The sequence below is a fragment of the Photinus pyralis genome, unplaced genomic scaffold (assembly GCF_008802855.1).
Source record: "Photinus pyralis isolate 1611_PpyrPB1 unplaced genomic scaffold, Ppyr1.3 Ppyr1.4_LG3b, whole genome shotgun sequence".
In the NCBI taxonomy this organism is placed as follows: domain Eukaryota; kingdom Metazoa; phylum Arthropoda; class Insecta; order Coleoptera; family Lampyridae; genus Photinus; species Photinus pyralis.
In genome coordinates, this window is record NW_022170510.1 from 8,034,083 (window position 1) to 8,054,903 (window position 20,821).

A 20,821-nucleotide genomic window follows, 5' to 3' on the forward strand; every position below is an offset into this window, starting at 1 on the left:
TAAAAAATTTGTGAATAATGAACTGATGGTTATTCAAAACAATTATTGAAGATTTGAATTTACTTCCTTATTTATCTTATTCCTCTTCCTTATCCCTCTCGGCGAAGAATTGTCATAAAAAAAGGGTAAGTGCAAAATTAATTAAAATTACAGTCCATTTAAATATATAACTATAATTATTTGCCGAAAGCTACATCGCGTTTTTTCATTGCAGAACCAATCACTTTAAAATTATTGTTTTTCAATTTTTCAAAAACTGTGTTCCAATTGGTTGCACTGTGTTTATTGATCCCCAAATATAAAATTTTGTCAAGATCAGATTACAGCAGGATATGAACCAAAAATGAAATAGAAAAGAGCATTACCTAAAAATTTACCTCAAACCGTTATTTCTAATTCTCTGTGTAATATAACAACGAATTTATTTATTTATTTATGTAGTACGTATGTTTGCTTTGGTTTCCTCTACCACCTAATTTGTTTTAACGATTTATATTTTACGTGTGCTGAATAGAATCTATGTTGGAACGGTACAAATTGAGTACAATTTGGATGACAAATTTGTCGGTGCCCAAATCGACTCAAAACTGAAAGAATGGTTTTGAATTTAGGAGAACAGCGTCATGTACGTTTTTTTCCCTTTTATAAAGATATCCCTCATGTTAAAGGTTTTAAATACGTCTTTCCGGGATTTCTAATATTACCCAATCTTATACACAATGTTAGGTATAAGTGAGGATTTAATAAGAAGCGCGGGTGCATGCTTGATTTTCGTGGCATAAAGGTTATTCTTTGGCGTTATCGAAACATCTGTAAGCAAGTAGGTATATGAAGAAAACCTCAATTTTACAGAGCTAAAGATCCAAGCTCTGGATAAATCTTTTTCGCTTTAACGTTCTGTAGTAAAGTGTAATAAAATTAAACTCGGTGGGTGAACCAGTACTTTCAATTTTTTAATTGTAAAAAAAGAGATTACGCCATCAATATCATTTCCATAATTTTAAAATAAAAAGTATGCCTATACCTATACCGCTCGTGAATTTTTAACGTAAATTGCGTCGTGGACTTGATACCAACAACCTACATAGTTTTGGTGGATTGTGATACTTTTGTTAGCGCAAACGATAATCGCTATTTGTAGAATTAAGGAATGAATAACAAGTAAATACTGCACTGCACAACATTTTTATAGCTATGTTATTCTGAAAATTCTACATATAATTTACTGATTTTTGGCATATTTCTGCCCACCATGTGCTTAAAAATTATTGGAATATTGGAAAACTGAATAAATTTTTCCCTTGTCGTCTGTAATGTAAATTAGATGCGACTGTAGATGGCTTTGCGGGTTTATAAAATGAGTTGGAAATATCCACGCTGGCGACCCTCTCGTTTTACGAATTTTATAACAGATTCGCAGAGTGAAATATTGTATTTATGTATATGATGTACTCGTATACGCCTGTGGAACTGCACTAATGGTGATGGACTGCCGTATAATAACGCATTATACCCAAATACAAAAAACTTAACCGACAACACAAGATTTATTAACAAATTTCGCCTCGGTCGACGCCAAAAAGTATCAGTGGTAAATCATTGGTGTACGCACCTTTAAAAAACGCATTGCGGCACAATTATTTTAATTTAGCACGAAAAGTAGATTTATTTTACACATAAAATCTCAGGTTGTATTAATTTTGTTATGTTCTAATTCGATATTAGGAGATGTAAATGGTGGATGCGCGCAGTTATAATCGAGTTGGGGGTTGATCTTCTACATTGGAGCGAACAGTAGTTTTCCAACGTTCGGGCGAAAATGTTTGGTCGTGCTTTTCGTCGCAACTTCTGTTTGACATAAGTCTATACGACGTTTCCATACGTAAACTTTTGTAATGTGTCTAATTAGTTGTTTAGGCGAATTTCTTAAACTTTGTTTCCTGAATTCAAAAGCGACTTTTTTGGTTAGATTTGAATATGCTCTCATCACTTCTTAAAAATCGCATTTGGTTAAAAAGCGTAATCAATTTTTCACACAATATAAAGTGTTCAGGGCTTTTTTTAAAATTATGCCATTACCTAAATTACGAAAAACCAGAGAATGGGAATTCGATCTAAGTTAAAAGAAATATCGCCGCTCAAACGTTTCGATAATCTATCTAAAGGTAACTTATCTTTATCCTTTAGGCTAATGTATTCGCAAACCCTGCGTTAATTGAATACCGCGGTCAAGTTTACCTATATAACTTTTTCGATTAGGAGAAAGTGTAGCGTAGATTAGATTTTTCTCTTGGTTGTCCACCTTTCTGATGGATTTACGTGATTACCCATATTTGCCTAAGTTCCGCAAATTTGTTCTTACATTTCGTCTGAAAAGTTTTGTGTATAGATACAAACTTAATTAATCGCATAGCATTGTTCTCTTCTGCGAGGCACTGTGAATAAGGTCTTTTTAATAATTCAAAATAATACTGCTGACATATTCATACTGAGACAATGAAATACGCGTTCACTTCTCGCTATGCAGAAACGCAATAATGAAGCCAATCTGCTGCTGGAATTATCTTAAAGCGCACAGTGGGTGAGTTACTTATCATTAGGTATCAGTTTGACGAGCTCCGTAATTTTGCTCAATCGATAAATGGCTTTCTTTGCTTACTTTTGTCGCTGAAAGCTGTTTAAAATGTGATAAATTATACAAAGGTGCTTGGCTTCGAACGGTTCGAGTACAAAATGAATTTTATGACACTTCCAGAAGTATAAATTTTGTTTTAAATTTAGGGGAATGAAGAATCCCTTTTTATCTACGTATACGTTATCTTTCAAATAAAGTCGGTCCCTCTTTCATGCCCGTATTCATTAAAATTCACTCTTTACGCAATATTGGATACAATAAATCCTAGACGAAAAGTAACTTGACAGTTTTTAATTTCTTATTTATAAATTGGTTCGCTGCGTTGAGATCCTTTGACATTTTTGATTTTACTGCCCCTTTTTCAATGTAAGCTTTTCATTTTGGTCATTCACTAAAATGTACCTATATTTTAATATCTACCTACTGGGTAAATTCTCATTTGTTTCCTTATTTATTGTTCGCTTGTAAACGATCTGTGCGCATCAGTAATGTAACATCGTTTTTGTGTTCATGATAGAAAGGGAAACGTTTGCAAGAGATGCGTGACAAGCCCCAAGCGTTTAAAGTAATTTAAATGAAGTAATCTACGCAGTTAAGATTACTGAATTAAGTTGTTCAAAGTAGCGAAATTTAAGGTAGCATAATTCTGTGAAATTACTTTTTGTCGTTTATTGCTTCAATTCAATTCTATGTTCAAACCCATGCTATTTTTTCAGTTAAAGTGGATATACGAGCTCATATTATATTGTCTCATTAGGCCCTTTTTGAATTATGACCGTACTCCGATTTGAAGAAAATCATCTTTTGGGGATTTAAAAAAGAGAATCTTTCTACAAGTAACCTCATATGAAGACTACACCCTCAGGAACTGTCAATCTTAATTTTTTTTCAATTACTTATTATGCCAGGCGAATCTCAAAACGTAGGTAATCCCAAGAAAATATAATATCATACAAAAAATTAAATAGGTAACCACCGATTTTGACTCTTTAAATGCCATAGCATTATCAGCAAATATCATAAAGGAAATTCATGAGCAACTATTTTTGGGCTATCTGAAATGGATTCACTCACATATGTTCGACCAATTTGTTCCAACGACACCTAAAACCACCAACATACAACATAGGATCCTATTGAAAACCGATTTTTCTTGGTTTGTTCAGAATAGTAGGTATCGTGTAAATAACCGCGAAGCCAAAAAGATCTTTAAAACATGTGTTACTTTACTGAATTTTTTTATGGCTGAAAGAGATCCGTTTGGAGTTATACCCTTACGGTATGGGCCAAATTGGCCAGATGTTCAAACGCATCCGAGTTACATGCTTTTTAAATTTTTCTCAGAGCACGACTGAGTTTCGACCCATAAAGAATCCTATAACATTAACTTGGTAAAATTTGTAAGTCACGAAGGCCTCAATCAAATTCGGTAAATTCGAATGAAATTTTTAGTAATTTAAAAAATGTTTCTTTAAAATTTTTTTCCGAATTTTCTCTACTACCTGTATTAATACACAATAAATGGTAAAATATGAGTAGTTTTGATGTGTATGCACACATATGTAAAATTATATATGTTGCATAGTTTCTAATAAAAAAGGAATTACGATAAACACTAGCAATAAGATGTTTCTCTAATTTTTCTGCACGAATTGATTGCCTCATGTCGCTAAGAATTAATTTATAACCACTAAGCAGAGAAACTTCTCTCTACATCAACAAAAGTAATAGGTGCATTAGAATTAGAAAACGACAAACTATTGGAAGCAATTTCCAAACCTTTCACAACATCACCCATCAACACCGTAGAGAAAGAGAAAGATAAAAGTTTGGAAATTATGAAATTAAACATCAATTAAATCAATAAATCTTCCTTCCGGCTATTGCAGTATGTTTCGTGATCGCGGCCGTTATCAAAATCCGCAAAAACGTGTTAAAAATTCAAATTACATTCCATTAAATCTAACCAAAATTTAAATACATCCTAAAATATGCAAAATATGCAAGTCTATTATGTAAATGCAAAGAATATCAAAATATTCAAGGTATGCAAAAATATATTCGATTTAATCGCAAATGTTTCATATCAAAAATACACAAAATCTCATACGAGTACAACCAAAAATAAATTATATTCATTTTGCAAATAAGTACTCACAGCTTTAGCTTATCAACAAATTGAATTAAAATTAAAATAAAATAAGTGCTTCCAAACATCAAGAAGATGGTGAAAATATGCAAAAATGTATGTATCATATATGTGGAGAAATTTCACCTTTTATAGTCCAGGCTATATAATATTTTTTTACAAAAAAAATTAGTTGTCGGTTCTAACCGAGTTTTTCATGCTGGTGAAATGATTAGAAATTGGGGAAAAATAATTAAAACAGCTGAATTTTTCCGCGGAGGTTGAAAGGGGTGAAAAGTGGTGTTTTGCAAATTGTGACAAAACTAATAATTTTAGGAAAAAATGTTCAATATAAAAGTTATAGAGAATAAAAAATGAACAACTTTTGTGTCTACACTATTTACACATAACCTCCAATTTTCGTAGAAAAATCGAAAAAACCTTTTTTTTCGATTTTATTCTTATTTTTAATGTCGTAGGGGTTTGAAATTTCGAGTAAACATAGCTGGGGTCAGTAAAGTTTCCGAGATCTCACGATTTCTGAAAAAAACCTCTTTCAAGGGGACGAAAAATCTATTTTTTTTTCATCGTACAGATAGGTGCGCGGGGTAGAAAAATTTTCGGGAAGACATATTTTAATAAACAAAAATAAAGAGTATTATTATTATTATTATTATTATTATTATTATAAAATAATAAAGTATTATTTCTATAGCAAAAATTGGAGAAAATAGCCAAAAACTGGAAAAACAGTTTTAAGATAGGTATACACGGTTTTTGACATGATAAATCAACGTGTTGGATGTTAATAGATGTTTTTTTCTAAATCTGTCTTCTTGCTTCTTTTTAATGTTTACTTAAATATAGCCTTCTGTTATCTTATGCTCAACTGTTCTAGTTAAAACATCTTTATTATTTCTTTTTTCTGTATTTTTACCACAATAAAAGCAATTCGAAATAAAATCGGATTATCTTGCTTCCTGATTCCTGAACAATTTCTTTTTGTTCACTGATTCTTCTTCCTGCCTGTTTTATGGCTGATGCAATTGCATTGGGCCTGTTGATAAACTTTCTAAAATCTACAATAAGAACGTTAGTTTTACCGGCCAAAGCAAATGATTTGAGTGTAAAACCTGGAATAAACTTCGAGAGGATTTTATTCATAATTCCTGTAAATTAACGATCAACAGGCCCAGCGTAATCGCATCAGCTATAAAACAGGCAGAAAGAGGAGTTAGTGCACACAAAAAAATTGTTCAGGAAGCAAAAGAATTCGATTATGCTTCGAATTGCTTTTATTGCGGTAAAAATGCAGAAAAAAGAAATATTTTTTATACTTCTTTATTTCTTACTATATACAAATGAAGTAATTTCAATGCATAAGAAGGAATACGTCCTAATGTATTTACATGCACCTACTATTCTAAAAATTCGTTAATGGAATAGGATTCCATGTTTATTATTGTTTTAACCTTCTTTTAAATTCGTGAATATCCCTAATCATTTTAATACTGTAACGTGATTTATAATTTCGGGTTCGATTTATATCAATATTTATTAAACAAAACTAAAACACTATAAAAACCGTACAATTTATATCGATTATTTATATCACACACTTCGCAATTTATATTTCCGCGCTCGATCTCGTTCGGTAGTAAAACTGCCGCGATGTTCGGTCCGCAACCATTTATACACGCAAGCAATGTAAGTCCAGCACATTCGCGTACAGTCTCGAATATTCCTACACAAATCCACTATCGCGCGCGTAGAAAATTCCAGAGCGCCAAAGGCGACGTCATGTCTGGAGCGGTTCCGTTACAATACTTTCTGGAAGATGGTTATAGTATTTTATTGAATTGTAGTAGGTGCTCCTCCTAAAAAAGTGGTATTCAGGTATTCCATAATTTATTTTAGCAACATTAAAGAAAAGAGAGAAACAGATTTCAAAACCTTTTTATTAGCGGGGATCCAATATGTTAATTTTGTTGCAAAAAAAGCTATTTACCTACAATGTCAAAAACAGTGTATATCTTAAAACTGTTCCAAAGTTTTTGCCCCTTTTCTTAAAATTTTTCTATTGGAATAATATTTTTTATTTTTGAATTAAAATGTCCTTACGATGAAAAAAATATATTTTTCGTCCCCTTGAAAAGAAGTGGTTTTTTTCAGAAATTGTGAGATCTTGGAAACGGTTCAACTTTACGGGCCCAAAAAATTGTCTCCTTTTTATCTATGCTATGCTATTTGCTCCAAATTTCAAACCACTACGACTTTTACGCAAAAATAAGAATAAAAAACGATAAAAACAGTTTTTCCGGTTTTTCTAGGAAAATTGGAGGTTATGTGAAAATACTGCAGACACAAAAGTTTCTCCTTTTTTCATTGAACATTTTCGTCTAAAATTAATAGTTTTCTACAATTTGCAAAACACCACTTTCCACCCCTTTCAACTCCCGGGACTCGCACCCGCGGAAAAATTTAGCTGTTTTAATTATTTTTTCCCAATTTCTAATCATTTCACCTGCCTGAAAAACCCGGTTTCACCTTAACACTGATAAGAAACTTCGTGAAATTACTATAGAAAAACAAAATACAAAAATCATGTAGTTACGTCTACAAATATATTGTAACTGAAGAGGCATGTTAAGACAGATCAAATACCAAATGATGATGAAATTGGTATGTGTGGATTATGTTTCTATAACTTCTCTACTTTAATTGAACTTGTCTCTCGATTTGGACGACACCGGGTTCGTTACAATTACAGATGTAAAATTGGCTCTTTAATGGTGGAAAAACTTTTTTTAACGAGTACTGGGAAAACCTTAAAGAAAGGTTTCACATAACCGACGCCTGCTTGGTAAACACAGCACTTCGACTAACTTCTTCGTAAAACATGAAACACGCTTCCGCTTAACTTTAAACAAGAACTTTACAACTGCCAAGACTGACTGTCTTGCAATAAATACGATCAAATACGGCTTTTAGCTATAACGTAAGCCTGACGATGGTAAATTACCGAAATCAATAGCTTATAGGGAAAAAAACAATAAAAAGTATGTTAGCAAACACCATAAGGTAAATCGTTTTTTAACAATATTTCATTTAAATACTTTTATAAATACAAAAGTTTGCAATTCGGTTTATAAATGGTCGAGATGCGAAAAGGGCACTGTGAATTTTGAATCGATTCGACTCAACTTTTGGCATTGCGATCGGACATTTCTAAATAAAGTTATCGTTCACACGGACAAACAGATGGACAGACAGACAAAGGAACCGACGAACAGACCAACAGACAGACGACAGACAGCAATACAAAATTATAAACTAAACTTGAAATCACGAATCTTTGTCCCTGCGTCATTGATTTGTGAATCAATTTCAGACAAGTTTTTTATCGATTTCGCATACTTGACAGATATTACAGTGTTTTAGCGTATGTCTGAAATTGATTCACAAATCAATGACGCAGGGACAAAGATTCGTGATTTCAAGTATATCTCTAGGATCGTTAATAAACGGCAAAAGTGTAAAATTATGGAACATGTAAAAAATGGTGTTTTTTTACAATACCTTCTTTAGCAATAAACGCCGACACCATAACGAACCAAATAGCGAAAAAAGTATAACAATACCTCTTAAGATAAAGAACTAGTAGCGTGCAAACGGGTGGACGGCCACGGCCACAATAGCGCATTTTTTTTTTTTTTTGTGGGAATGCGCTAAAAATACATTAGAAAATTCAAAGAGATGCTATTCCGGAAGCAGCAAAGAAGATGTAGGATAACCCTAAGTGTGGCTTCCATATCACCTCACGTAGAATTACCAAGCTGCTCTTGTTCAAAATCGTGACAACTAGCATTATGTTATGCTAATAACTTAAAGTGTACAAGCGCATGCAAACTGCCAACTTCTGAAAACGTCACTGAAGAAGAGGAAGAAGTACCTAGCAGATTTTAGTGTATATGGTACCCCCAAATTATACCATTTCCTTAAATTTAGCCAGTTGGCCCATATACTATTGATCTGAAATCCATCAAGACGTTTTGGTTAGTTATGCTGAATGCTTTAAAAAAATAAGTAACTACGCAATCAGTATCGAACTGTGGCATGTTTGATTTTTTGTGCGCTGCTATTGATGATCTTCCAAGCGGATTTGTTTCTTTTCCCAGTTTTGCTAATTATAAAGTCATAAAGTAGTTCTTTAGCAGCTAATTTTTTTAGTCTGTTGTACTCTTCAATCCGTGTTATTATTGGATCTTAGCTAAGCATGGATTTGACGTAAGTAATTTTCAACATCAACAGTTGAGAATGTAGAACGCCTAGAGGCAAGAGAGCTCCCATTAAGTGCATGTAAGAAATGTGGTTTCTTTGAAGCGATCTTTGTAAGAGAAAGGATTTACATGAGTTTAGACGTATAATTGGAAACGACTAGCTGAGGATAGATTTCGTGCTTTGTAGCTATGGAATATATCATCAACGTTTCTCAATTAACTTAAAGGCTTGTTATTTTATGTATCAAAGCGGAAACCGTGTACTGTTACTGTAAATTAAGGACATACATACCTACCTCTATAATTACATTGAAGCTGATTTTCGCGCACGAAAGGACAAAGTTGATGAGGACATCAACAATACAATTTTGGACTTGGGAGCATTTCAATTATTAGTTCGTGTTATCCCCGAATTAGATTTCATTAGCATAGCGTAGACAACTTCTAATTACTTAAGTTTGTCGTTTACTGAAAAATTGACGTTTTACATAAACGGTGATGGGATATGACCTTTAGTTAGGAAAATATATTTAAACTATCCGTGAGTCGCTTATTCTGATCCCTTTATTGGAAGCTTTTATACAACACCCATAAATCAGGATTGAAAGCGCCACCGCCTAGTCGGTAAATTAGTATTTTCATTTAAGCAAAATTTGTCGTAGTGAATTGTTAATTGGGAATTGAAGTGAAAAAGTTATTTACGCAAGCGGTTTCCCCTAGAAACTAAGATTTAATGGTCGTCCATCTGAGGGAAGTTATATCCATGCCACCAGTAATCTTAACTCTTTAATACTGAGACCATTTTCCGAAGGTGGACAATCGTAATGAATTGATAAGAAAAAAATTATATGTAGGTTCCCAGCAATTTCGTCGTTATGTTGATTTCGAAAGTTTGCGTCCAAAGACTTTGTTTCGAGCCAATGATTACTGGTAGATAACACCACCAATCACGATAGTATTGAGATTTTTTAACAAACTTCGAACTGCTGACAATCTAGTTAAGGTAACGTTTCACATAAAAATCCACTCAACGTGCAAGGCACCAGATTTCTAATTTGAAATTTTTTAAAACTAATTATAAAAGCAATTTCTTAATGTTAACCCCTAATCACGAGTATAGCACGTTGAAACGCTTTAGTTTTCCTTAGCGGAAAATATTACTTTTATTTGGAAGTTATACGCCTAGGGCGACAAAAAAGTAGATGAGAATAAATCTTTCCGGAAAGTGCGAAAGGTATCCGGATTCCTAAGGTTTTCTTACAAATTTAGACATACTACGACATACAAAATACAGTAGTTATCTATCAAATAAGTAAAATTGTTGTTTACGTATTTGTGGGGTGGCTAAATGCAATTTATGTTTATGCTAATTTTCTTGAACAAAAATGTGAAATGAAATGGAAAAATTTTACGCTACGGAACGGAAATAAAAGAGGAATATTTTTAGGCAACAAAAGCAAATTCTATGGACGTAGACGATAATTGGTTACGTATGCTAATGAATTTTTACAGTAAATACTGCGCAATGTTTTAATTTAGAAATGCGTTCTGAAACAAATACACCGCGTAGGTAAATATAGGTTTTCACCAATTGTCTTGGGTTATTTTTATAATGAACACTTTTGTAGAAATTCCTCTGTATTCACATTTCAATTTTGGGATAGTGGAAACATCCCCTATATTCATAAATTAATAAGAATGGTTTAATGTTGTTGGAATTATTCAGACTCAAGTACTTTAGTTATATTACTTAGTGCAAAAGTTACTGCTATCCCCAGGCGATGTTGATTCGCTATAACTTTGTGAAAGTATGCAAGCACAAGAATATTCGGAAACTTCGTTTCGCTGTAATTGTTGCTTTGCTGGAAATTAAAAAACTTAAATTCTGAAATTTAAAAGGGTCCTTTACTCTAGGATGGGCATGAAATACCGGTGACCACCACAGAATACCACTTTCATTTTATATACAAAACCTCTTCAATTATATCTAAGGCACGATGACCCGCGTTTACTTGTATAATAATTTTTGTAATTGTAACAGCATCCTCCTTTCTATAAAGAAACGTCATTTTGAAGGTAGTGATGTGTCATGTATATCTGTTTTTATTTTTTGGGGTAGAATCCATTGGTTAATATCGTAAAGATCCTTCATTTCAAAAAGCACATTTTCAGAACTGAAAACATTGACACAAGCTTTGACATGAACTTCTCAACATCCTATATAAATTGTTTGAACAGTTGTTTTAGCGCATACATTTTTTTCCGTCTTGTATTAAACAATGCAATTGCTTTTGTGAAGGAGTACATTTTGAGTTGTTTATACTCGTATAATAAACGATTCGTCATTGGAAATCTTGTATATAGAATTTTTAGTAATGATCATCGTATGTGGGTAGAGTACAGACGGTGGACGAAATCAAAATCCTCTCCTTCTCCTGTTTAAAACGTGCATACACTCCAGAAACACATTTTTAATCCAACCAAAGGGTTAGTATTACTAAAATTAAATGCAAAATTCCAATCAATGAATTAAAACACTCCAAATCCTTCGTCTGGATTCGATTCCTATCAATAAATACAATACACGGGTAACGGGTCGATTCCTTTAAGAATATTAAAATTACTTCGAACAAAATTTCTCATGCAAGTTCCTAAAAATAACCGACCACCACTTTATTACAAATCAGAAAATTTTAAAATGCAGTTATTGACGTAGGTAATATTTTCTTCTGGTAAGAATTGATCTTATCTCTCCTTGGAAAATGCTACTCCCTTTACCCTTCACAAATATGCAAACTGGCCACTTCAATGGTACAGTTGACTCCTTGATGAATTCAAAACAAACATTTCCCTACATATTGCGAATCCCAGAAAACCGGCTACATTTTCGAGTCGAGAAGGGATAGGAAATTGGCCATGACTAATCAGAGGAAACAGATTTCCATTAAAATTGTCACCGAGAAAAGAAACGTGTTAACCAAATAAGGAATCCTTTGAAATAGATAGTACTTACACATTCGCTTCTACAAAAATGACTTTCTTTCGTTCTGCTTCCGTTATAACCTATCCGTTGCATCACTACCTTGAATACCTTTTACTCCATTCCTAACCCTAATTTTAGGAACGATTTTAGACTTGTGTAATGGGAAATTTTGTTATTTTTTTGGGCCTTCTTCAACATTTAGTAGGATTTTTGGAAAAATGTGCGACAAATATCACTACACAGAAGAAATGAGGACACCGTTTTTAACTGTAATTTAATAGGAAATTTTATGTTTTTTTAAAAAGGTTACCTAGCTAGAAAATAATTAATAGATCTTCTATTAGTTAAGCGAAGAAAAAATGTTGCTAATTATTTCCAGTTTTATTTACTGGCACCCTTTCCTAGGTTTATCTGAACACCTTTCCAATAGCACACAATTTCAGTGTGAAAAATAAAACACCAATTCTAAAAAATACAGCATCAAATTAAAGCAAGGAAAACCTCTCCAGTCATGTATGTGCTACTTTATTATATTAAAATCTTAGGGGCTGTTGCGCTCCTGGTAAGGGATGAAATACTTAAATGCACACATTGAAGGTTAAAAATTACAAATGAAAATTATCATATTTAGAACCTATTCCCGACCACTATCAGTTTTACATTTGCTCCATCCTGTATAGAAAATCAAATAAGTCCGTCACACTAAGCCCTCGTTTCCATTCTGGTCCCGATTTTTCTTAAAATGAAGGACATTAAAAAAAATAATAGACTACGATTACATTTAATCAAATGTGTGGATGAATCTTCTTTAATTGTATCGGAACAGCAAATGTCAGATAAGAGTAACTTACGAAAGAACCTGACACTGTTAAATTACACAATGGTGCGGACAAAGGAAGGGCTGCCTTAAGTGTAATTAATTTTTAACCAAAGTACGATTTGAAATTCTAATTTAGCTGTCCTTCATTTTAAATGGAAATTCTCAATCTGTAAACGTGACATTGTGTTAATGCTTTTGACAAACAAACTCCATTTACAAATTTCTGAGATTGTAACAGTATATTAATAAAAAATATTAGCCGTTCAGCACATAATCCCGCACCTGCTGGATTATAAATACGAACAATAGAAAAAGTTTCAGTTTATAATGTTAAAAAGCTCTGTTTTCGATACCTGTACGCAAGTAACTTACTTAACATTTTATTATTTAATTTAAATCCTTCCCTAGCGTGGCAAATGGGAGGTAAATTTACCGAAAATAAAATTATACCGATAATCTTTTGGTTTTGTCTGGGGTTTTGTTTATTTAGGTCAATCTCGGGGACGTTTGTACAAACATGTCACTATAGGATATTGTTATCCTCGTACAAATCGTATATTACGGAAAGGCTGCTTGCTTTTCACTCACATAGGAACCTATGCATATATTAATTACGCTTATACACGACAAACCGTTTACATAATAATAAATAACAACGATGTGTTGCTGGGGTTCTTAATTACATACTTTGTGAAATGGTGAGTCCTTATAGGGGTGTTTATGATATCATTTATTTGTTGTTTAATAATTGTTATTACCTTACTCCTCATTTTTGTAAGATGTCAACGAAAATTGTAATTACACTTTACTCGTAATTTTTAGCGCATTTTTAAGAATTAAAAAATGTGCTATTTTTTGCGTTTTGTCCGGCCGTCCGTCCATTGGTGATGTCCGAATATATCGGAAATGGTTTGTCGGAGGAAAGTACCCACAAAGACATGTTCTTATCTTGAAACTAATTAAATCTCACCTTACGCAACGCGTTAACAAATGTTCAAGTCTTTTAACACAACACGCCAATGCTACTAGATGTTCTTAACCTTTAACACGTAAGATTATTAAGATAATCGTTGCTATGGCATTTAAGTTATGCTCCACTTAATTAATAATAATAATAATAAGAGAAGAACAGCTCACATAACACCATCATGGGAAAGAAGATTAAACAAAAAAATCGAAGGCCTCAGAGCAGATCTAGCACGAATGCTAGAATACAAACGAGGCAACAGAAATCGAAGACTCACACGCAAAGTAAACGAGATTAAAAACAAATACAAACAACATACTAAAAAGAACTCGCCCAATACATCAACAGACCAACTTATAGACACAATCAGACAAAGACTAGCAATACTATCGAAAAGAATGAAACAATATAAAAAAAGCAATGCGAGAAAATCGGACAACTATCTGTTCACCAATAATCAAAAAGCATTCTATAACAAAATAAACGAAGACAATAACATAGAACTCACAGAACCACCTACAAAAGAAGAAATCGAAACATTTTGGGGAGAAATATGGTCCAACTCGGTAACATACAACAACGAAGCAAACTTCATGCACTTAATCAACGAAGAAGCAGTAAGGATTAATGACATGGCATGCAGCCAAATCACTGAAGAAACACTAACATCACAAATGAGCAAAATTCACAACTGGAAAAGTCCCGGACCAGACAAAATTCACAACTTCTGGCTGAAAAAGTTAACTAGCATGCACCCCAAACTCCTAGAAATATTTAATAACATCCTGGATAATCCACAAAATCTCCCAGATAAAATATGTGAGGGCGTAACGTACCTAAAACCAAAAAACCCGAACACCAAGAATCCGGCCCACTACAGACCCATTACGTGCCTTAACACAATATACAAACTATTAACTGGATGTATCACACAAATAGTAACAAAACACTGTGAAAACCAACAAATTATTGCTGAAGAACAAAAAGGTAGTCGCATTGGAACACTAGGGTGCAAAGAGCAATTAACAATAGATCCAATAATCATGAATCAAGCTCATAAAAAGAAGAGAAATTTATTTACATGCTTCATAGATTACATCAAAGCATACGATAAAATCCCACACTCTTGGATCATACATTCTTTAAAGCTTTACAAAATCAACAACAAAGTCATAAACCTCCTTCAAAATGCAATGACTAAGTGGAAAACAACAGTTCAATTAAAGACGCCTAAAGAAGACCTGAAAACGGGAAAAATCAGCATAAAGAGAGGTATATACCAAGGGGATAGCCTAAGCAGTCTTCTATTCTGTTTAAGTATGAACTCGCTCTCATCAATTCTCAAACACAACAACAAAGGCTTCACAATCAAAACAAAAGAACAAAAACACACAATAACACACCTCTTCTATATGGATGATCTGAAACTATATGCAGACTCCGAAAGAAATCTTATTAATATAATTAAAATTGTGGAAAAATTCAGTATAGACATAAACATGGAACTGGGTACGGAAAAATGCAAAATACAAGCTATAAAGAAAGGTCAAATAATAACAACAAGACAACCGATCTAGAAGCAATCACCTCAATCGAACCAACCGAATATTACAAATACTTGGGAATGGAACAATGCAAAATCATTGCACACACAAAAATTAAAGATAAAATAATGGACACATTCACTCGTCGACTTAAATCACTAATGAAAACTAACTTAAACTCCAAAAACCTAACCAAAGCTATTAATACCCGTCTTAACCCACTCATATGGAATAATCAGATGGTCTACAACAGATCTCACCAACTTAGAAAGAAAACTCAGAACCTCTCTCACACAATTCAACAAACACCATCCAAGAAGTGCTATAGAAAGAATAACAATCCCAAGAAAACAAGGAGGGCGGGGCTTCATAGATATAGCATATTTACACGTGAAACAAATCAACAAGATAAGAAAATATTTCATAGAAAAAAGCGAAAACTCAACATTAATAAGAACAATAAGACAGGCAGACGAAAATTACACACCGATAAACATGTCAAACACTAATATAGATCTCACAACCCAAAAAGCACATGAACTACAACATACGATTAATACCTGGAAAACAAAAGTCCTCCACGGGAGATACCCCAACGATGTAAACCAATCACATGTCGACATAGAACAGTCGTACAAATGGTTAACAGATGGGAAACTTTTTCCGGAAACAGAAGGGTTCTTTATATCTATCCAGGACCAGGTAGTAGCCACCAAAAACTATCGAAAACATATCCTAAAGGAAATAATAGATGACAAATGCAGATGGTGTGGCACACAACCAGAGACAGTCCAACACATCATGGCAGGTTGTACAACCCTAAGTCAAAACGACTACCTAACAAGGCATGATAACATGGGTAAAATCCTGCACCAAGCCATCGAAAACAAACTTTTTAAGACCAACAAGGACACTCAACATTGGAAATATCAACCTGAAGCAGTCATCGAAAACACCCAAGACGCACTACACTGGAATCGCACTATATATACCAACCAAACTGTCCACCACAACAGACCCGACACAATAATATGGAATAAAACGACGAAAACTGTTCATCTTGTAGACTACGCAAGTAGTAAACACTAATAATATAACAAAAACATACAATGAAAAAATAAGAAAATATCAAGATCTAAAGGTAGAAATAAAAGAACTCTGGAAAGTAGAGACAGTTCAAATCCACCCAATAATTATGTCAACCACAGGAATAATACCCAAATCCATGTCTAAACACATACAAGAACTAAACATCGACAAATCAATTATAGGTAGAATGCAACAAACAGTCATACTGTCGATCTGTTACTTATTTAGGAAAACGCTGGAATGATCTGTTCATAAAGGAGATTATTCGAATTGACAAAGTCTGCGAATAACTCCCAATAATAATACCCATCAAGGAAGATACCGGAAGATAATAATAATAATAATAATGTCTTTTATTAACTACATTACAACAACATATATAAAGTACAGAAAAAAACAACATTCTGCGTGCTAAGTAGCTAATTGGGCGAAGTTCGAATGCAGTCTCAGCAGAAACTGCATTCGCTCTTCCACTTAACCCATTTCCCAAATATACATATAAAGTTTTGAACGAAAGACTATATGGCTTCTAAATAATATAACATAAACTGGTGTGCGTGGTTGCAGCACAATTCATGAACGATTGATGAGTGCTGAAAATGTGAGTTAATGAGTGCGTGATTAGGTATGAGGGCTAAATAAATCCTATAAGATAACCAAATTGACAACGAGTTTATTGCAACTGACGATTAAGTAATAATAGTTGGATGTACTTTTTGAATTTGTGAGGAGGCAATCTTTTACACGAGTTTGGCAATGAGTTGTAAAGAGCGCTCATAAAGTGCTGACTTATGGAATGGTGGGGTGATTAATGCAGCGTACCTACTATTTGAGCTCAATCCGACCTTCTCATAGAGGTACCATGGAGTCTTCCCAGCGATTATTTTATGGTATAATGTAGCAGAGTGAGAGAATCTCCTATTTTCCATATTAAGCCATTTCATCTCATGTAATTTATGAGAGATTCGATCATACTTTCTAACACCATAAATCAAACGCAAACATGAGTTTTGTATTTTTTGTATCCTGTACTTATCGGCTGCGTCCAAACAAGGTCCGTACAATGCATCACAATAATTAAACTGGGAAAGGACGAGCGATTCGCACAGAATACTTTTTATCTGCTGACTAATGGAGCGCCTGTTACGAAAAATTAATTTCAAATTTAAAAAAGCTTTCTTAATCATCTCTGAAACTTGTTTTTTGAATCTAAGGTCAGAATCCAATACCACACCAAGGTTTTTTGCATAATCTTGAATTGGTAAGGTAGAGCCCTTTACACGTATTCGCACTGAATCTTTGTGTCGTTCCCTTGCCCTTCTCTTCCCAAACATCATAGCCAGTGATTTTGAAGTATTAATGTGCAAACCATGGTCCTCGGACGTTTCAACTATTCTGCATATATCACTATTCATGAATTCAACCGCTTGTTCAATATTGCATTCGAGAAAGTCGTAGTGCAATTGGGTATCATCTGCATATTGATGAAATTTAGCATGCTTTAAACAATTGCCAAAATTTGAAGTGTACAATATGAACAGCAAAGGACCCAATATGGACCCTTGGGGAACCCCACAGCATATGGGTAGAGCAGTAGACCGATGGCAATTAAGTGTGACTCTTTGGGTTCTACCTTTAAGGTAATTTGTCATAAATGTACATGCATTGGTACTAAAGCCAACGTAGTGAAGTAAACTTAATAAGATGTCATGATCGATCATATCGAAGGCCTTTGAAAAATCGAGCATTACTAAAATTGATAGTTTGTTAGCATCCGTCGCAGTAAAGATATCATCAGTTAGATTTAACAAGGCAGTCGTACAGCTATATCCATTTCTGAACCCAGATTGCGTTTTTGGCAAAATACAATACTTATCAACATGACTTTGCATCTGATTAGCTACCACCTTTTCCAACACCTTCGACAATACGGGGAGTATGCTGATGGGGCGCAAGTCATTAATATTTTGAGAGTTGTTATTTTTTGGAATAGGAACCACATTAGCCACTTTACAAATATCAGGTACCGTGTTAGATCTAAGACATACGTTAATGATGTACGTGATGTAAGTAATGATAAGCGGACAACATAACAGTAGCATATCAAGACTTATGCCATCTTCGCCAACGGCTTTTGACTTAATATTATAAAGTATATTCATGACTTCAATGTTTGAAACTTGTTGAAATTGTAACGTGTCGCGAAACTCACACATAATGTTATTTGTGTAAAAGTGTACTAAGTCATTGTTTATAGAATAATTATGCTTGTAAATAAACGCTTCGTTTAAATTATTCGCTTGGTTCAGATGTAAAGGAATTTCTACATTGCGCGATTTTGAGTATATATCCAACCGTTTAAGTTCCTTCCATAGATTAGACAATTTACTAGTCCTGATGTGGTAAGCTAAATAGGCTTTTTTTTCTTTTTGGATGGCGTATTTAGTATAATTACGCATCATTTTGTAATAAACCCAGTGTACGCTATTGTTGGTTTTTTAAAATTTTTTTAAAGCGTTATCTCTTAGGGACATCATAAGTCTTATATTGTCAGTAAGCCATGGGGATTTCGGTTTGGTTATACGTACCGTTCTCAATGGTGCATGAATATCAAAGATGAATAAAATAAGCGAATTAAAATAATTTACGATGTCGTTGATATTATGAAGTTCATACAGATAATTCCAATTGACCGACTGCAAGAGATCGTTGAACTCACAATTATTAAATTTGCTAAAATCGCCATAAGTTTTAAACAAGGGTTGCGGCTTGTAGGTATCATACATACTACAGTCAATAGGATATGTGCAGAAAATCAAGGCGTGGTCCGAGATATGATGCATAGGAACAGTTCCACTGCTAGCGACGTTTATTTGAGCCGAAACTATGATAAGGTCCAGTAGGGTGGATGAGTTAGCCGTGATTCTAGTAGGTTCGCAAATTAATTGTTTTAGACCGACCTCATACAACATACTGGTAAATTTAATGCAATTCGAGCTACTATAATTTAAGAGGTCTAAATTGAAATCTCCCATGCGAACAATGTTATCAGAAGCAGTTAGGATACGTGCAAGGCAATTCTCAAATGTATCAATAAATTTCGTGCAGGCATGTTCCGCTTTTCGGTAGATTGTTATCTTATTTAATAATTATCTTATTAATCGTTGCCATAGATTTTGTTCGACATAACTTTATGCAAGACTTAGGTAATTTTGATGGTATAACTGGGCATAAGAGATACGTCCGCACTGTATATATAAGAAGTGTCAAATAAATTGTCATAATATATACAAATACACGTGGAAGAGAGAAGATCCTTTAAATACGAGAACATAACGAATAACAATGCGTTTTTTTCGGTGCACGTTTTAAACACTGTTTTTTTTGTGTTTGGGCAGTCAGCCTGTTTGATGTTTAGTGTTGAAATAAGCTATACGAGTCCCGTTCAAACAGTTTAAACTTTTTTAAACTGTACCTTAACTGGTGGTTACTTTTGAGCCCACTGGAACAGTTTGTTCACCTCGAATTCGAAACTATCTTAGGATTTAACTATCAAACCGCAAATGCCTTGGGTGGGGACCGTACTCTTCTCGCATTGACTCTCGAAAAATAATTCCCACTCAATTACTGAATCACTGCCCTGAAAAATAACTGAGATATCACCGAAAAACTGAAAATGTTTTCGTTTTCATTTCCGCTAGCTTAAACGGTCGGAAATTGACGGTTGCCTTCTATGAGAATTTTTTGTCGGAGAATCTGAATCTTTTATCAGAATTCCCATAGCACGCTAAATGTATGACACAACAGGCTACTACTACTTTCTTAGTTCTTATGAGCGCCACATTGGATTTTTACGGAATGAGATTGAGGGCAAAAAGAGAAATCCATTTGAATGCATCGCCATGTTGATTCAACAAGATCTAGTTACTCGTGGATAACTTGAGAAATAAATGTAAAACTTTGATTTTCAAATGTTTCTTGTAAATTTATGTAAAAGTATAGATTTTTCTATTTTGTCCTCTATTTCATTCCGTAAGAATCAGTACCTACATAAGAAATAAGAAAGTAGTAGCCTGTAGTATCTACATCTACAGATTCAGATTCTCCTAAAAAAATGCCCGTAGTCGCTAACGACAACCACCCATTTCCGATAACTTAAGGTAGGGAGAGGGAAAACGAAATTTGACATTTTCAGTTTTTCGGTGATATCATCTCAGTTATTTTTTAAAAATTTCATAAGCGTTTTTTAGTCACAAAAAGGGGAAAGCTCCCATGCTACCTACATTGTATCTCTCACCGTTGCAAAGATTCCAATGGTGAGCCACGAATTTGCAACCACCCTGTTGTTGTTTCCTGATGTGTTGTCTTTGAAATT

At 33.8% G+C, this 20,821-nt stretch overlaps 2 protein-coding genes across 2 annotated transcripts in view; both read left to right on the forward strand.

Moving 5' to 3' along the window:
• Positions 1-2,080: 2,080 nt before the first annotated feature.
• LOC116166835 (peripheral plasma membrane protein CASK) overlaps positions 2,081-20,821 on the forward strand; it is a 72,402-nt gene continuing 53,661 nt past the window's right edge. Inside the window, exon 1 of the mRNA XM_031481992.1 lies at positions 2,081-2,165. The gene's annotated coding sequence lies outside the window, so the exon portion shown is untranslated. The remainder of the gene's footprint in view (positions 2,166-20,821) is intronic.
• Positions 13,936-15,390, forward strand: LOC116167068. Its single transcript, XM_031482305.1, has one exon. The coding sequence runs from the start codon at positions 13,936-13,938 to the stop codon at positions 15,388-15,390; it is 1,455 nt and encodes a 484-aa protein (XP_031338165.1).